At 40.7% G+C, this 22,484-nt stretch overlaps 1 protein-coding gene across 1 annotated transcript in view; it reads right to left on the bottom strand.

Annotated features, from left to right (window-relative positions):
* LOC129845816 (acetylcholine receptor subunit alpha-like) overlaps positions 1-22,484 on the bottom strand; it is a 46,342-nt gene that overhangs the window by 12,421 nt on the left and 11,437 nt on the right. Inside the window, exons 4-7 of the mRNA XM_055913740.1 lie at positions 8,504-8,613; positions 3,697-3,892; positions 2,809-3,046; positions 720-943 (exon numbers count right to left, since the gene is read on the bottom strand). Coding sequence (XP_055769715.1) covers positions 720-943; positions 2,809-3,046; positions 3,697-3,892; positions 8,504-8,613 — 768 coding nt within the window. The remainder of the gene's footprint in view (positions 1-719; positions 944-2,808; positions 3,047-3,696; positions 3,893-8,503; positions 8,614-22,484) is intronic.

A 22,484-nucleotide genomic window follows, 5' to 3' on the forward strand; every position in this document is an offset into this window, starting at 1 on the left:
CCTTGATTGACTGACTGATTGATTGATTGACTGATTTATTGACTGACTGACTGATTGATTTATTGATCGGTCGGTCGGTCGGTTGACCTACCTTGATTGACTGACTGATTGATTTATTGATCGGTCGGTCGGTCGGTTGACCTACCTTGATTGACTGATTGATTGATTTATTGATCGGTCGGTCGGTCGGTTGACCTACCTTGATTGACTGACTGATTGATTGATTGACTGATTTATTGACTGACTGACTGATTGATTTATTGATCGATCGGTCAGTCGGTCGGTTGACCTACCTTGATTGACTGATTGATTGATTTATTGATCGGTCGGTCGGTCGGTTGACCTACCTTGATTGACTGATTGATTGATTTATTGATCGATCGGTCAGTCGGTCGGTCGGTTGACCTACCTTGATTGACTGACTGATTGATTGATTGACTGATTTATTGACTGACTGACTGATTGATTTATTGATCGATCGGTCAGTCGGTCGGTTGACCTACCTTGATTGACTGATTGATTGATTTATTAATCGGTCGGTCGGTCGGTTGACCTACCTTGATTGACTGATTGATTGATTTATTGATCGGTCGGTCGGTCTGTTGACCTACCTTGATTGACTGACTGATTGATTTATTGATCGGTCGGTCGGTCGGTTGACCTACCTTGATTGACTGACTGATTGATTTATTGATCGGTCGGTCGGTCTGTTGACCTACCTTGCGGACCCACTGGGGCATTGTGTGTGTACTGGGAGAGCGGTGGTGTGTGTTGATGACGATGACGGTGATGACGATGGAAGCTATGACGAAGACCATGGTGAAGAGCATGTACTTCCCAATGAGAGGCACCGCACTGGAGGTGGAGGGGATGAGCTCCACGATGACCAGCAGAAACACAGTGAGAGACAGCAGGACAGAGATAGACAGGGTCATCTTCTCACCTATATGGAACAGAGACACTGGAGTCAACAACAACAACATCAACAACATCATCAACAACAACAACAACATCATCAACAACAACAACATCAACAACATTAACATTAACAACAAGACCACAGTCGGAGACAGCAGGACAGATAGACAGGGTCATCTTCTCACCTGTATGGAACAGAGACACTGAGTCCAACAACATCAACAACAACATCAACAACATCAACATCAACAACATTAACATTAACAACAACAAGACCACAGTCGGAGACAGCAGGACAGATAGACAGGGTCATCTTACATACAGAGACATTGTTAGAAGAGTCAAACACAACAATACACTGCAGCAATACTACTCTAAAACCATTGACATATTTAATCTATTCCAACAGCTGGTAACACTCTCAGGACTATTTATTGAGAAACTGTTACTGCCTTTCTGAAAACGTTCAACAGACCCAAGAGCAATTGATTCACGGCTTGTGGGGATTGTTGTTTAAAATGTATTGTACTGTACGTGAGTGAGCCAAAACAAGACACATTTCCATTATATGTAAATGTGGGGAAATTTGTGAATTTGAATTTTCAGCAGGTCTACCAGAGTCAGTCAGGAGGTAGAAGACCAGTCTAGTCAGGATGGAGGGACAGCAGGCCTACCAGAGTCAGTGGGGAGGTAGAAGACCAGTCCAGTCAGGAAGGAGAACAGCAGGTCTACCAGAGTCAGTGGGGAGGTAGAAGACCAGTCCAGTCAGGATGGAGGGACAGCAGGCCTACCAGAGTCAGTGAGGAGGTAGAAGACCAGCCCAGTCAGGAAGGAGGGACAGCAGGCCTACCAGAGTCAGTGGGGAGGTAGAAGACCAGTCTAGTCAGGAAGGAGAACAGCATGCCTACCAGAGTCAGTGGGGAGGTAGAAGACCAGTCTAATCGGGAAGGAGAACAGCAGGCCTACCAGAGTCAGTGGGGAGGTAGAAGACCAGTCCAGTCAGAAAGGAGAACAGCAGGCCTACCAGAGTCAGTGGGAAGGTAGAAGACCAGTCTAGTCAGGAAGGAGAACAGCAGGCCTACCAGAGTCAGTGGGAAGGTAGAAGACCAGTCCAGTCAGGAAGGAGAACAGCATGCCTACCAGAGTCAGTGGGAAGGTAGAAGACCAGTCTAGTCAGGAAGGAGAACAGCAGGCCTACCAGAGTCAGTGGGGAGGTAGAAGACCAGTCTAGTCAGGAAGGAGAACAGCATGCCTACCAGAGTCAGTGGGAAGGTAGAAGACCAGTCTAGTCAGGAAGGAGAGCAGCATGCCTACCAGAGTCAGTGGGGAGGTAGAAGACCAGTCCAGTCAGGAAGGAGAACAGCATGCCTACCAGAGTCAGTGGGAAGGTAGAAGACCAGTCTAGTCAGGAAGGAGAACAGCAGGCCTACCAGAGTCAGTGGGGAGGTAGAAGACCAGTCCAGTCAGGATGGAGGGACAGCAGGCCTACCAGAGTCAGTGGGAAGGTAGAAGACCAGTCTAGTCAGGAAGGAGAACAGCAGGCCTACCAGAGTCAGTGGGGAGGTAGAAGACCAGTCTAGTCAGGAAGGAGAACAGCAGGCCTACCAGAGTCAGTGGGGAGGTAGAAGACCAGTCTAGTCAGGAAGGAGAACAGCCGGCCTACCAGAGTCAGTCAGGAGGTAGAAGACCAGTCTAGTCAGGAAGGAGAACAGCAGGTCTACCAGAGTCAGTGGGGAGGTAGAAGTCCAGTCAGGAAGGAGAACAGCAGGTCTACCAGAGTCAGTCAGGAGGTAGAAGACCAGTCCAGTCAGGAAGGAGAACAGCAGGCCTACCAGAGTCAGTGGGGAGGTAGAAGACCAGTCTAATCAGGAAGGAGAACAGCCGGCCTACCAGAGTCAGTGGGGAGGTAGAAGACCAGTCCAGTCAGAAAGGAGAACAGCATGCAGGGGATGATGACGTTGACGATAAAGTAGAGAGGCAGCCTCAGCATCAGGAAGTGGTAGGTGATATCCAGGTAGGGCGTGTCAGGGCAGCAGGCATAGTACACCCAGTGCTTCCAGCTCCTATAGTCCTGCATCACCCACTCACCACTCTCCATGAAGTTACTCAGGTCAGGCCGGTCGTTGTCCTAGAGGGGGGACAGGGGACGGGTACAGGGCTAGGGTCAATACTTTACTGGTTAAATTAAGATAAGATATACTTTATTAGTCCATATGGGATGACAATATCTTTTTTCCATCCCCTCCAATATACAAAAATACACATTATGTTGGAGAGGCTGGTTTAAACTCTGTGGGAGCATACAACAGGGTGCGGCTATTTCTACTCCTTTTCATGGGATTGTTACAATTTCTACTCCTTTTCATGGGATTGTTACTATTCATGCTCCTTTTCATGGGATTGTTACTATTCATGCTCCTTTTCATGGGATTGTTACTATTCATGCTCCTTTTCATGGGATTGTTTCTATTCATGCTCCTTTTCATGGGATTGTTTCTATTCATGCTCCTTTTCATGGGATTGTTACTATTCATGCTCCTTTTCATGGGATTGTTACTATTCATGCTCCTTTTCATGGGATTGTTTCTATTCATGCTCCTTTTCATGGGATTGTTTCTATTCATGCTCCTTTTCATGGGATTGTTTCTATTCATGCTCCTTTTCATGGGATTGTTACTATTCATTCTCCTTTTCATGGGATTGTTTCTATTTTGCACCTCGGACCTGGAACATTTTCAGATGTGCTTTTTGGATATTTGTGCTTTTCAAACTTCTTACCGGGTTGACCACTACCAGGTTGCCGTCGTAGGTCCATGTCCCCAGCTTCATACTGCAGTTCTGCAGGTCGAAGGGGAAGTGAAGCACAATGATCTCACAGTAGCTCTTAAAGATGGCCGGAGGGTTCCAGGTGATCAGACCTGTGTGCTCCAGCAGCACCTTGGTCTCATGGACGATTGCAAAGTCTCCATCTGCACTGCAGGAAGTGGAGAGGTTTGACTCATTAGCATCGGAGTCAATGGATTCCTATGGGCTCTTGCGTTAGCCTGCTAAGCTAACCAAAGTCTCCATCTGCACTGCAGGGATAAATTGACAAATGTGGTGGAAATTCAGTACTGAGAGAGACTTGGTCATTTCTTCAAACGATCATCTTTATTTAATATTGATTAATTATCGCAATAATGAAACCGTCAGCCCAACAGTCTTGACTGTCTTGACTTCCCTTTACAGACAATGCACAGTTTATATAGTTAATATCCAGAATACTTTGTTCCACCCCTCCCATATAGATTGGGGGCACCATAAGCCACTTTGGGTTCATCCTCTGGTCATCTGCTGTCTCCCAGATGCCAGGATCATTAGAAATACTGAGGCCTTTGTTCTATTCCTCCAGGCAATCTCTATCTCAGTTACAACCACATCATGTCCATGGAATACATCTCTATCTCAGTTACAACCAGCCCACATCATGTCCATGGAATACATCTCTATCTCAGTTACAACCACCCCACATCATGTCCATGGAATACATCTCTATCTCAGTTACAACCAGCCCACATCATGTCCATGGAATACATCTCTATCTCAGTTACAACCACCCCACATCATGTCCATGGAATACATCTCTATCTCAGTTACAACCAGCCCACATCATGTCCATGGAATACATCTCTCTCTCAGTTACAACCACATCATGTCCATGGAATACATCTCTATCTCAGTTACAACCACCCCACATCATGTCCATGGAATACATCTCTATCTCAGTTACAACCAGCCCACATCATGTCCATGGAATACATCTCTATCTCAGTTACAACCACCCCACATCATGTCCATGGAATACATCTCTATCTCAGTTACAACCAGCCCACATCATGTCCATGGAATACATCTCTATCTCAGTTACAACCACATCATGTCCATGGAATACATCTCTCTCTCAGTTACAACCACCCCACATCATGTCCATGGAATACATCTCTATCTCAGTTACAACCACCCCACATAATGTCCATGGAATACATCTCTATCTCAGTTACAACCACCCCACATCATGTCCATGGAATACATCTCTATCTCAGTTACAACCAGCCCACATCATGTCCATGGAATACATCTCTCTCTCAGTTACAACCACATCATGTCCATGGAATACATCTCTCTCTCAGTTACAACCACCCCACATCATGTCCATGGAATACATCTCTATCTCAGTTACAACCACATCATGTCCATGGAATACATCTCTATCTCAGTTACAACCACCCCACATCATGTCCATGGAATACATCTCTATCTCAGTTACAACCACCCCACATCATGTCCATGGAATACATCTCTCTCTCAGTTACAACCACATCATGTCCATGGAATACATCTCTATCTCAGTTACAACCACCCCACATCATGTCCATGGAATACATCTCTATCTCAGTTACAACCACATCATGTCCATGGAATACATCTCTATCTCAGTTACAACCACATCATGTCCATGGAATACATCTCTATCTCAGTTACAACCACCCCACATCATGTCCATGGAATACATCTCTATCTCAGTTACAACCACCCCACATCATGTCCATGGAATACATCTCTATCTCAGTTACAACCACATCATGTCCATGGAATACATCTCTATCTCAGTTACAACCAGCCCACATCATGTCCATGGAATACATCTCTATCTCAGTTACAACCACCCCACATCATGTCCATGGAATACATCTCTATCTCAGTTACAACCACCCCACATCATGTCCATGGAATACATCTCTCTCTCAGTTACAACCAGCCCACATCATGTCCATGGAATACATCTCTATCTCAGTTACAACCACATCATGTCCATGGAATACATCTCTATCTCAGTTACAACCACCCCACATCATGTCCATGGAATACATCTCTATCTCAGTTACAACCACCCCACATCATGTCCATGGAATACATCTCTCTCTCAGTTACAACCACATCATGTCCATGGAATACATCTCTATCTCAGTTACAACCACCCCACATCATGTCCATGGAATACATCTCTCTCTCAGTTACAACCACATCATGTCCATGGAATACATCTCTATCTCAGTTACAACCACCCCACATCATGTCCATGGAATACATCTCTATCTCAGTTACAACCACATCATGTCCATGGAATACATCTCTATCTCAGTTACAACCACATCATGTCCATGGAATACATCTCTATCTCAGTTACAACCACATCATGTCCATGGAATACATCTCTATCTCAGTTACAACCACCCCACATCATGTCCATGGAATACATCTCTATCTCAGTTACAACCAGCCCACATCATGTCCATGGAATACATCTCTATCTCAGTTACAACCACATCATGTCCATGGAATACATCTCTATCTCAGTTACAACCACATCATGTCCATGGAATACATCTCTATCTCAGTTACAACCACCCCACATCATGTCCATGGAATACATCTCTATCTCAGTTACAACCACCCCACATCATGTCCATGGAATACATCTCTCTCTCAGTTACAACCACATCATGTCCATGGAATACATCTCTATCTCAGTTACAACCACATCATGTCCATGGAATACATCTCTATCTCAGTTACAACCACCCCACATCATGTCCATGGAATACATCTCTATCTCAGTTACAACCACCCCACATCATGTCCATGGAATACATCTCTCTCTCAGTTACAACCACCCCACATCATGTCCATGGAATACATCTCTATCTCAGTTACAACCACATCATGTCCATGGAATACATCTCTATCTCAGTTACAACCACACCACATCATGTCAATGGAATACATCTCTCTCTCAGTTACAACCAGCCCACATCATGTCCATGGAATACATCTCTATCTCAGTTACAACCACCCCACATCATGTCCATGGAATACATCTCTATCTCAGTTACAACCACCCCACATCATGTCCATGGAATACATCTCTATCTCAGTTACAACCACATCATGTCCATGGAATACATCTCTATCTCAGTTACAACCACACCACATCATGTCAATGGAATACATCTCTATCTCAGTTACAACCACCCCACATCATGTCCATGGAATACATCTCTATCTCAGTTACAACCACCCCACATCATGTCCATGGAATACATCTCTATCTCAGTTACAACCACCCCACATCATGTCCATGGAATACATCTTCCTCAGTGTACCACTGATCATAGAATATAATGTGGCAGTAAAGATGTATCACCCTCTAGTATAACCCATGTCCTCGGTGCCCAGACTAGCTGCAGGAAGCTAGAGTGGACACCATGAAAACTCAGCTTTAGCAGGCCAGTCTTACTCTTAGTTACATATATAATCATTTACTATTAATATCAAACAAATGAGGTAAGTATGTAATTTTTCTATTACACACATTAGCATCAGAATCAATAGATTCCTACGGGGAATTGTGTTAGCCTGATTAGATAATCAGGGAATGCTGAAAATAACTCAATTATGCCAAAAATGTTGTTTCAGGGGTGATAGACAAAAGTTGAGGTAGCTTAAAGACAGCCAGTTTAAATGTAACTAAATGTCATCCAAAATGTAATCTACGTAATTCCCAAAATATATTACTTCATGAGAGGCCCATAAACAATAACTAGTAATGCTGCATACTCAAAAGCTAAAATCTCACATTTCTGGTAAAAATAGTTATAAATTGCTGAGGTGTCGTCACTTTGGAGGACACAAGTACCGGTACACAGTACAAATATGATACAAAAAATATAAAATATTTTATATGATGTATTTCCTATTTAACAAAACTGTATGAATAAGGCTTGAAATGAATTATATGCTATCTAAACATAGCATAATCAAATTATAAAACCACGAACTATAATATTTCACCTATGACTCTCTCTCTCTACCGCACCTGCTGTCTCTAACTCTGAATGTTCGGCTATTTAAAGCCAACTGACATTTACTCCTGAGGTACTGACCTGTTCCACCCTCTACAACCACTGTGACCTTGACCCTGCTGGTCATCTAGGAACGTTTGAACATCTTGGCCATGTACTGTTATAATCTCCACCTGGCACAGCCAGAAGAGGACTGGCCACCCCTCAGAGGCTGGTTCCTCTCTAGGTTTCTTCCTAGGTTTTGGCCTTTCTAGGGAGTTTTTCCTAGCCACCGTGCATCTATATCTGCATTGCATGCTGTTTGGGGTTAAAGGCGCAGCTGTCTAAGGCACTGCATATCAGTGTTAGAGGCGTCACTACAGACACCCTGGTTCGATTCCAGGCTGTATCACAACCGGCCGTGATTGGGAGTCCCATAGGGCGGCGCACAATGGGCCCAGCGTCGTCCGAGATAGGGTTTGGCCGGCGTAGGCCGTTATTGTAAATAAGAATTTGTTCTTAACTGACTTGCCCAGTTAAATAAAGGTTAAATAAATAAAACATTTAAATGTAATACCCTTTGGTCTCTATCACTAACTGCCCTTCAGGAATAGACTAGCTTCTGAAAAGGTCTTATCTAATAGGCCTTATCAAGTCAATGAATAGTGTATGTCGGTCAAGGTAAAAGCAGGACGTGTTCTTACTTGTTATAGAGCACAAGGTCAGGACGCCAGATGTCTGTGGAAGGGATTCTGATCTTCTTAATTCCACTATAATCATCAGGGTTCCACTTCAGATTCACGTCCTCCCATATCTGAACACAACACAACCTGTCATATCTGAATACAACACAACCTGTCATATCTGAACACAACACAACCTGTCATATCTGAATACAACACAACACAACCTGTCATATCTGAATACAACACAACCTGTCATATCTGAATACAACACAACACAACCTGTCATATCTGATTACAACACAATACAACCTGTCATATCTGAATACAACACAACACAACCTGTCATACCTGAATACAACACAACACAACCTGTCATATCTGATTACAACACAACACAACCTGTCATATCTGAATACAACACAACACAACCTGTCATATCTGATTACAACACAACACAACCTGTCATATCTGAATACAACACAACCTGTCATATCTGAACACAATACAACCTGTCATATCTGAACACAACACAACACAACCTGTCATATCTGAACACAACACAACCTGTCATATCTGAACACAACACAACCTGTCATATCTGATTACAACACAACCTGTCATATCTGAATACAACACAACCTGTCATATCTGAACACAACACAACCTGTCATATCTGAATACAACACAACACAACCTGTCATATCTGAACACAACACAACCTGTCATATCTGAACACAACACAACACAACCTGTCATACCTGAATACAACACAACACAACCTGTCATATCTGAATACAACACAACACAACCTGTCATATCTGAACACAACACAACACAACCTGTCATATCTGAACACAACACAACCTGTCATATCTGAATACAATACAACACAACCTGTCATATCTGAATACAACACAACCTGTCATATCTGAATACAACACAACACAACCTGTCATATCTGATTACAACACAACACAACCTGTCATATCTGAATACAACACAACCTGTCATATCTGAACACAATACAACCTGTCATATCTGAATACAACACAACCTGTCATATCTGAATACAACACAACACAACCTGTCATATCTGATTACAACACAACCTGTCATATCTGAACACAACACAACCTGCCATATCTGATTACAACACAACACAACCTGTCATATCTGAATACAATACAACACAACCTGTCATATCTGAACACAACACAACCTGTCATATCTGATTACAACACAACACAACCTGTCATATCTGAACACAACACAACCTGTCATATCTGAACACAATACAACCTGTCATATCTGAATACAACACAACCTGTCATATCTGAACACAATACAACCTGTCATATCTGAATACAACACAACCTGTCATATCTGAATACAACACAACACAACCTGTCATATCTGATTACAACACAACACAACCTGTCATATCTGAATAAGACACAACCTGTCATATCTGAACACAACACAACCTGTCATATCTGAACACAACACAACCTGTCATATCTGAATACAATACAACACAACCTGCCATATCTGAACACAACACAACCTGTCATATCTGAACACAACACAACACAACCTGTCATACCTGAATACAACACAACACAACCTGTCATATCTGAATACAACACAACACAACCTGTCATATCTGAACACAACACAACACAACCTGTCATATCTGAACACAACACAACACAACCTGTCATATCTGAACACAACACAACCTGTCATACCTGAATACAACACAACACAACCTGTCATATCTGAACACAACACAACACAACCTGTCATATCTGAACACAACACAACCTGTCATATCTGAACACAACACAACACAACCTGCCATATCTGAACACAACACAACCTGTCATATCTGAATACAACACAACCTGTCATATCTGATTACAACACAACCTGTCATATCTGAACACAACACAACCTGTCATATCTGAATACAACACAACCTGTCATACCTGATTACAACACAACACAACCTGTCATACCTGAATACAACACAACCTGTCATACCTGAACACAACACAACCTGTCATATCTGAATACAACACAACCTGTCATATCTGAACACAACACAACCTGTCATACCTGAATACAACACAACCTGTCATACCTGAACACAACACAACCTGTCATATCTGAACACAACACAACCTGCCATATCTGAACACAATACAACACAACCTGTCATATCTGAACACAACACAACACAACCTGTCATATCTGAACACAACACAACCTGTCATATCTGAACAAAACACAACCTGTCATATCTGAACACAACACAACCTGTCATATCTGAATACAACACAACACAACCTGCCATATCTGAACACAACACAACCTGTCATATCTGAATACAACACAACACAACCTGTCATATCTGAACACAACACAACCTGTCATATCTGAATACAACACAACACAACCTGTCATATCTGAACACAACACAACCTGTCATATCTGAACACAACACAACCTGTCATATCTGAACACAACACAACCTGTCATATCTGAATACAACACAACCTGTCATATCTGAATACAACACAACCTGTCATATCTGAATACAACACAACCTGTCATATCTGAACACAATACAACCTGTCATATCTGAATACAACACAACCTGTCATATCTGAATATAACACAACCTGTCATATCTGAACACAATACAACCTGTCATATCTGATTACAACACAACCTGTCATACCTGAATACAATACAACACAACCTGCCATATCTGAACACAACACAACACAACCTGTCATATCTGAATACAACACAACCTGTCATATCTGAACACAACACAACCTGTCATATCTGATTACAACACAACCTGTCATATCTGAACACAACACAACCTGTCATATCTGATTACAACACAACCTGTCATACCTGAATACAACACAACACAACCTGTCATATCTGAATACAACACAACACAACCTGTCATATCTGAATACAATACAACCTGTCATATCTGAACACAACACAACCTGTCATATCTGAACACAACACAACACAACCTGTCATATCTGAACACAACACAACCTGTCATATCTGAACACAACACAACCTGTCATATCTGAACACAACACAACCTGTCATATCTGAACACAACACAACCTGTCATATCTGAATACAACACAACCTGTCATATCTGAATACAACACAACACAACCTGTCATATCTGAACACAACACAACCTGTCATATCTGAATACAATACAACACAACCTGCCATATCTGAACACAACACAACCTGTCATATCTGAACACAACACAACCTGTCATATCTGAATACAATACAACACAACCTGCCATATCTGAACACAACACAACCTGTCATATCTGAACACAACACAACACAACCTGTCATACCTGAATACAACACAACACAACCTGTCATATCTGAATACAACACAACACAACCTGTCATATCTGAACACAACACAACACAACCTGTCATATCTGAACACAACACAACACAACCTGTCATATCTGAACACAACACAACCTGTCATACCTGAATACAACACAACACAACCTGTCATATCTGAACACAACACAACACAACCTGTCATATCTGAACACAACACAACCTGTCATATCTGAACACAACACAACACAACCTGCCATATCTGAACACAACACAACCTGTCATATCTGAATACAACACAACCTGTCATATCTGATTACAACACAACCTGTCATATCTGAACACAACACAACCTGTCATATCTGAATACAACACAACCTGTCATACCTGATTACAACACAACACAACCTGTCATACCTGAATACAACACAACCTGTCATACCTGAACACAACACAACCTGTCATATCTGAATACAACACAACCTGTCATATCTGAACACAACACAACCTGTCATACCTGAATACAACACAACCTGTCATACCTGAACACAACACAACCTGTCATATCTGAATACAACACAACCTGTCATATCTGAACACAACACAACCTGTCATATCTGAACACAACACAACCTGCCATATCTGAACACAATACAACACAACCTGTCATATCTGAACACAACACAACACAACCTGTCATATCTGAACACAACACAACCTGTCATATCTGAACACAACACAACCTGTCATATCTGAACACAACACAACCTGTCATATCTGAATACAACACAACACAACCTGCCATATCTGAACACAACACAACCTGTCATATCTGAATACAACACAACACAACCTGTCATATCTGAACACAACACAACCTGTCATATCTGAATACAACACAACACAACCTGTCATATCTGAACACAACACAACCTGTCATATCTGAACACAACACAACCTGTCATATCTGAACACAACACAACCTGTCATATCTGAATACAACACAACCTGTCATATCTGAATACAACACAACCTGTCATATCTGAATACAACACAACCTGTCATATCTGAACACAATACAACCTGTCATATCTGAATACAACACAACCTGTCATATCTGAATATAACACAACCTGTCATATCTGAACACAATACAACCTGTCATATCTGATTACAACACAACCTGTCATACCTGAATACAATACAACACAACCTGCCATATCTGAACACAACACAACACAACCTGTCATATCTGAATACAACACAACCTGTCATATCTGAACACAACACAACCTGTCATATCTGATTACAACACAACCTGTCATATCTGAACACAACACAACCTGTCATATCTGATTACAACACAACCTGTCATACCTGAATACAACACAACACAACCTGTCATATCTGAATACAACACAACACAACCTGTCATATCTGAATACAATACAACCTGTCATATCTGAACACAACACAACCTGTCATATCTGAACACAACACAACACAACCTGTCATATCTGAACACAACACAACCTGTCATATCTGAACACAACACAACCTGTCATATCTGAACACAACACAACCTGTCATATCTGAACACAACACAACCTGTCATATCTGAATACAACACAACCTGTCATATCTGAATACAACACAACACAACCTGTCATATCTGAACACAACACAACCTGTCATATCTGAATACAACACAACACAACCTGTCATATCTGAATACAATACAACCTGTCATATCTGAACACAACACAACCTGTCATATCTGAACACAACACAACACAACCTGTCATATCTGAACACAACACAACCTGTCATATCTGAACACAACACAACCTGTCATATCTGAATACAACACAACACAACCTGTCATATCTGAACACAACACAACACAACCTGTCATATCTGAACACAACACAACCTGTCATATCTGATTACAACACAACCTGTCATATCTGAATACAATACAACACAACCTGTCATATCTGAACACAACACAACCTGTCATATCTGAACACAACACAACCTGTCATATCTGAATACAACACAACCTGTCATATCTGAACACAACACAACCTGTCATATCTGAATACAACACAACCTGTCATATCTGATTACAACACAACACAACCTGTCATATCTGAATACAACACAACCTGTCAAATCTGAATACAACACAACCTGTCATATCTGAACACAACACAACACAACCTGTCATATCTGAATACAACACAACACAACCTGTCATATCTGATTACAACACAACACAACCTGTCATATCTGATTACAATACAACACAACCTGTCATATCTGAACACAACACAACCTGTCATATCTGAACACAACACAACCTGTCATATCTGAACACAACACAACACAACACAACCTGTCATATCTGAACACAACACAACCTGTCATATCTGAACACAACACAACACAACCTGTCATATCTGAACACAACACAACACAACCTGTCATACCTGAACACAACACAACCTGTCATATCTGAACACAACACAATCTGTCATATCTGAATAGAACACAACACAACCTGTAATATCTGAACACAACACAACCTGTCATATCTGAACACAACACAACACAACCTGTCATATCTGAATACAACACAACACAACCTGTCATATCTGAACACAACACAACCTGTCATATCTGAATACAACACAACCTGTCATATCTGATTACAACACAACACAACCTGTCATATCTGAATACAACACAACCTGTCATATCTGAATACAACACAACCTGTCATATCTGAACACAACACAACACAACCTGTCATATCTGAATACAACACAACACAACCTGTCATATCTGATTACAACACAACACAACCTGTCATATCTGATTACAACACAACACAACCTGTCATACCTGAATACAACACAACCTGTCATATCTGAACACAACACAACCTGTCATATCTGAACACAACACAACACAACCTGTCATATCTGAATACAACACAACACAACCTGTCATATCTGAACACAACACAACACAACCTGTCATATCTGAACACAACACAACCTGTCATATCTGAACACAACACAACCTGTCATATCTGAACACAACACAACCTGTCATATCTGAATACAACACAACCTGTCATATCTGAATACAACACAACCTGTCATATCTGAATACAACACAACACAACCTGTCATATCTGAACACAACACAACCTGTCATATCTGAATACAACACAACCTGTCATATCTGAACACAACACAACCTGTCATATCTGAACACAACACAACCTGTCATATCTGAATACAACACAACCTGTCATACCTGAACACAACACAACCTGTCATATCTGAACACAACACAACCTGTCATATCTGAACACAACACAACCTGTCATATCTGAATACAACACAACACAACCTGTCATATCTGAACACAACACAACCTGTCATATCTGAACACAACACAACCTGTCATATCTGAACACAACACAACCTGTCATATCTGAATATAACACAACCTGTCATATCTGAATACAACACAACCTGTCATATCTGAACACAACACAACCTGTCATATCTGAACACAACACAACCTGTCATATCTGAATACAACAGAACACAACACAACCTGTCATATCTGAACACAACACAACCTGTCATATCTGAATACAACACAACCTGTCATATCTGAACACAACACAACCTGTCAAATCTGAATACAACACAACCTGTCATATCTGAATACAACACAACCTGTCATATCTGAACACAACACAACCTGTCATATCTGAACACAACACAACCTGTCATATCTGAACACAACACAACCTGTCATATCTGAATACAACACAACCTGTCATATCTGAACACAACACAACCTGTCATATCTGAACACAACACAACCTGTCATATCTGAACACAACACAACACAACCTTATATATCTGAACACAACACAACCTGTCATATCTGAACACAACACAACACAACACAACCTGTCATATCTGAACACAACACAACCTGTCATATCTGAACACAACACAACCTGTCATATCTGAACACAACACAACACAACCTGTCATACCTGAACACAACACAACCTGTCATATCTTAACACAACACAATCTGTCATATCTGAATAGAACACAACACAACCTGTCATATCTGAACAAAACACAACCTGTCATATCTGAACACAACACAACCTGTCATATCTGAACACAACACAACACAACCTGTCATATCTGAATACAACACAACACAACCTGTCATATCTGAACACAACACAACCTGTCATATCTGAATACAACACAACCTGTCATATCTGATTACAACACAACACAACCTGTCATATCTGAATACAACACAACCTGTCATATCTGAACACAACACAACACAACCTGTCATATCTGAATACAACACAACCTGTCATATCTGAACACAACACAACACAACCTGTCATATCTGAATACAACACAACCTGTCATATCTGAATACAACACAACACAACCTGTCATATCTGATTACAACACAACACAACCTGTCATACCTGAATACAACACAACCTGTCATATCTGAACACAACACAACCTGTCATATCTGAACACAACACAACCTGTCATATCTGAATACAACACAACACAACCTGTCATATCTGAACACAACACAACACAACCTGTCATATCTGAACACAACACAACCTGTCATATCTGAACACAACACAACCTGTCATATCTGAATACAACACAACCTGTCATATCTGAACACAACACAACCTGTCATATCTGAACACAACACAACCTGTCATATCTGAATACAACACAACACAACCTGTCATACCTGAACACAACACAACCTGTCATATCTGAACACAACACAACCTGTCATATCTGAACACAACACAACCTGTCATATCTGAATACAACACAACACAACACAACCTGTCATATCTGAACACAACACAACCTGTCATATCTGAACACAACACAACCTGTCATATCTGAACACAACACAACCTGTCATATCTGAATACAACACAACACAGCCTGTCATATCTGAATATAACACAACCTGTCATATCTGAATACAACACAACCTGTCATATCTGAACACAACACAACCTGTCATATCTGAATACAACACAACCTGTCATATCTGAACACAACACAACCTGTCATGTCTGAACACAACACAACCTGTCATATCTGAATACAACACAACACAACACAACCTGTCATATCTGAATACAACACAACCTGTCATATCTGAACACAACACAACCTGTCATATCTGAATACAACACAACCTGTCATATCTGAACACAAAACAACCTGTCATATCTGAACACAACACAACCTGTCATATCTGAATACAACACAACCTGTCATATCTGAATACAACACAACCTGCCATATCTGAACACAACACAACCTGTCATATCTGATTACAACACAATCTGTCATATCTGAACACAACACAACCTGCCATATCTGAATACAACACAACCTGTCATATCTGAACACAACACAACACAACCTGTCATCTGAATACAACACACCACAACCTGTCATATCTGAACACAACACAACACAACCTGTCATATCTGAACACAACACAACCTGTCATATCTGAACACAACACATCCTGCCATATCTGAATACAACACAACCTGTCATATCTGAACACAACACAACACAACCTGTCATATCTGAATACAACACAACCTGTCATATCTGAACACAACACAAACTGTCATATCAGAACACAACACAACACAACCTGTCATATCTGAATACAACACAACCTGTCATATCTGAACACAACACAACCTGTCATATCTGAATAGAACACAACACAACCTGTCATATCTGAACACAACACAACCTGTCATATCTGAACACAACACAACCTGTCATATCTGAACACAACACAACCTGTCATATCTGAATACAACACAACACAACCTGTCATATCTGAACACAACACAACCTGTCATATCTGAACACAACACAACCTGTCATATCTGAACACAACACAACCTGTCATATCTGAATACAACACAACACAACCTGTCATATCTGAACACAACACAACCTGTCATATCTGAACACAACACAACCTGTCATATCTGAACACAACACAACCTGTCATATCTGAACACAACACAACCTGTCATACCTGAATACAATACAACACAACCTGTCATATCTGAATACAACACAACACAACCTGTCATATCTGAACACAACACAACCTGTCATATCTGAACACAACACAACCTGTCATATCTGAATACAACACAACACAACCTGTCATATCTGAACACAACACAACCTGTCATATCTGAATACAACACAACCTGTCATATCTGAACACAACACAACCTGTCATATCTGAACACAACACAACACAACCTGTCATATCTGAACACAACACAACCTGTCATATCTGAACACAACACAACCTGTCATATCTGAACACAATACAACCTGTCATATCTGAACACAACACAACCTGTCATATCTGAACACAACACAACACAACCTGTCATATCTGAATACAACACAACACAACCTGTCATATCTGAACACAACACAACCTGTCATATCTGAACACAACACAACCTGTCATATCTGAACACAACACAACCTGTCATATCTGAATACAACACAACCTGTCATATCTGAACACAACACAACCTGTCATATCTGAACACAACACAACCTGTCATATCTGAATACAACACAACCTGTCATATCTGAACACAACACAACCTGTCATATCTGAATACAACACAACACAACCTGTCATATCTGAACACAACACAACCTGTCATATCTGAACACAACACAACCTGTCATATCTGAATACAACACAACCTGTCATATCTGAACACAACACAACCTGTCATATCTGAACACAACACAACCTGTCATATCTGAAAACAACACAACACAACACAACCTGTCATATCTGAACACAACACAACCTGTTATATCTGAACACAACACAACACAACACAAACTGTCATATCTGAACACAACACAACCTGTCATATCTGAACACAACACAACACAACCTGTCATATCTGAACACAACACAACACAACCTGTCATACCTGAACACAACACAACCTGTCATATCTGAACACAACACAACCTGTCATATCTGAATAGAACACAACACAACCTGTCATATCTGAACACAACACAACCTGTCATATCTGAATACAACACAACACAACCTGTCATATCTGAACACAACACAACCTGTCATATCTGAACACAACACAACCTGTCATATCTGAACACAACACAACCTGTCATATCTGAATACAACACAACACAACCTGTCATATCTGAACACAACACAACCTGTCATATCTGAACACAACACAACCTGTCATATCTGAACACAACACAACCTGTCATATCTGAACACAACACAACCTGTCATACCTGAATACAATACAACACAACCTGTCATATCTGAATACAACACAACACAACCTGTCATATCTGAACACAACACAACCTGTCATATCTGAACACAACACAACCTGTCATATCTGAATACAACACAACACAACCTGTCATATCTGAACACAACACAACCTGTCATATCTGAATACAACACAACCTGTCATATCTGAACACAACACAACCTGTCATATCTGAACACAACACAACACAACCTGTCATATCTGAACACAACACAACCTGTCATATCTGAACACAACACAACCTGTCATATCTGAACACAATACAACCTGTCATATCTGAACACAACACAACCTGTCATATCTGAACACAACACAACACAACCTGTCATATCTGAATACAACACAACACAACCTGTCATATCTGAACACAACACAACCTGTCATATCTGAACACAACACAACCTGTCATATCTGAACACAACACAACCTGTCATATCTGAATACAACACAACCTGTCATATCTGAACACAACACAACCTGTCATATCTGAACACAACACAACCTGTCATATCTGAATACAACACAACCTGTCATATCTGAGCACAACACAACCTGTCATATCTGAATACAACACAACACAACCTGTCATATCTGAACACAACACAACCTGTCATATCTGAACACAACACAACCTGTCATATCTGAATACAACACAACCTGTCATATCTGAACACAACACAACCTGTCATATCTGAACACAACACAACCTGTCATATCTGAACAGAACACAACACAACACAACCTGTCATATCTGAACACAACACAACCTGTTATATCTGAACACAACACAACACAACACAAACTGTCATATCTGAACACAACACAACCTGTCATATCTGAACACAACACAACACAACCTGTCATATCTGAACACAACACAACACAACCTGTCATACCTGAACACAACACAACCTGTCATATCTGAACACAACACAACCTGTCATATCTGAATAGAACACAACACAACCTGTCATATCTGAACACAACACAACCTGTCATATCTGAACACAACACAACACAACCTGTCATATCTGAATACAACACAACACAACCTGTCATATCTGAACACAACACAACCTGTCATATCTGAATACAACACAACCTGTCATATCTGATTACAACACAACACAACCTGTCATATCTGAATACAACACAACCTGTCATATCTGAACACAACACAACACAACCTGTCATATCTGAATACAACACAACCTGTCATATCTGAACACAACACAACACAACCTGTCATATCTGAATACAACACAACACAACCTGTCATATCTGATTACAACACAACACAACCTGTCATATCTGATTACAACACAACTCAACCTGTCATACCTGAATACAACACAACCTGTCATATCTGAACACAACACAACCTGTCATATCTGAACACAACACAACACAACCTGTCATATCTGAATACAACACAACACAACCTGTCATATCTGAACACAACACAACACAACCTGTCATATCTGAACACAACACAACCTGTCATATCTGAACACAACACAACCTGTCATATCTGAACACAACACAACCTGTCATATCTGAATACAACACAACCTGTCATATCTGAATACAACACAACCTGTCATATCTGAATACAACACAACACAACCTGTCATATCTGAACACAACACAACCTGTCATATCTGAATACAACACAACCTGTCATATCTGAACACAACACAACCTGTCATATCTGAACACAACACAACCTGTCATATCTGAATACAACACAACACAACCTGTCATACCTGAACACAACACAACCTGTCATATCTGAACACAACACAACCTGTCATATCTGAACACAACACAACCTGTCATATCTGAATACAACACAACACAACACAACCTGTCATATCTGAACACAACACAACCTGTCATATCTGAACACAACACAACCTGTCATATCTGAACACAACACAACCTGTCATATCTGAATACAACACAACACAACCTGTCATATCTGAATATAACACAACCTGTCATATCTGAATACAACACAACCTGTCATATCTGAACACAACACAACCTGTCATATCTGAATACAACACAACCTGTCATATCTGAACACAACACAACCTGTCATGTCTGAACACAACACAACCTGTCATATCCTAATACATCACAACACAACACAACCTGTCATATCTGAATACAACACAACCTGTCATATCTGAACACAACACAACCTGTCATATCTGAACACAACACAACCTGTCATATCTGAACACAACACAACATGTCATATCTGAACACAACACAACACAACCTGTCATATCTGAACACAACACAACCTGTCATATCTGAACACAACACAACCTGTCATATCTGAACACAACACAACCTGTCATATCTGAATACAACACAACCTGTCATATCTGAACACAACACAACCTGTCATATCTGAACACAACACAACCTGTGATATCTGAATACAACACAACCTGTCATATCTGAATACAACACAACCTGTCATATCTGAACACAACACAACCTGTCATATCTGGATACAACACAAAACAACCTGTCATATCTGAACACAACACAACCAGTCATATTTGAAAAGAACACAACCTGTCATATCTGAATACAACACAACCTGTCATATCTGAACACAACACAACCTGTCATATCTGAACACAACACAACCTGTCATATCTGAACACAACACAACCCAACCTGTCATATCTGAACACAACACAACCTGTCATATCTGAACACAACACAACACAACACAACCTGTCATATCTGAACACAACACAACCTGTCACATCTGAACACAACACAACACAACCTGTCATATCTGAACACAACACAACACAACCTGTCATACCTGAACACAACACAACCTGTCATATCTGAACACAACACAATCTGTCATATCTGAATAGAACACCACACAACCTGTAATATCTGAACACAACACAACCTGTCATATCTGAACACAACACAACACAACCTGTCATATCTGAATACAACACAACACAACCTGTCATATCTGAACACAACACAACACAACCTGTCATATCTGAACACAACACAACCTGTCATATCTGAACACAACAC

The sequence above is a fragment of the Salvelinus fontinalis genome, unplaced genomic scaffold, assembly GCF_029448725.1.
Source record: "Salvelinus fontinalis isolate EN_2023a unplaced genomic scaffold, ASM2944872v1 scaffold_0374, whole genome shotgun sequence".
NCBI classification, from domain to species: Eukaryota; Metazoa; Chordata; class Actinopteri; order Salmoniformes; family Salmonidae; genus Salvelinus; species Salvelinus fontinalis.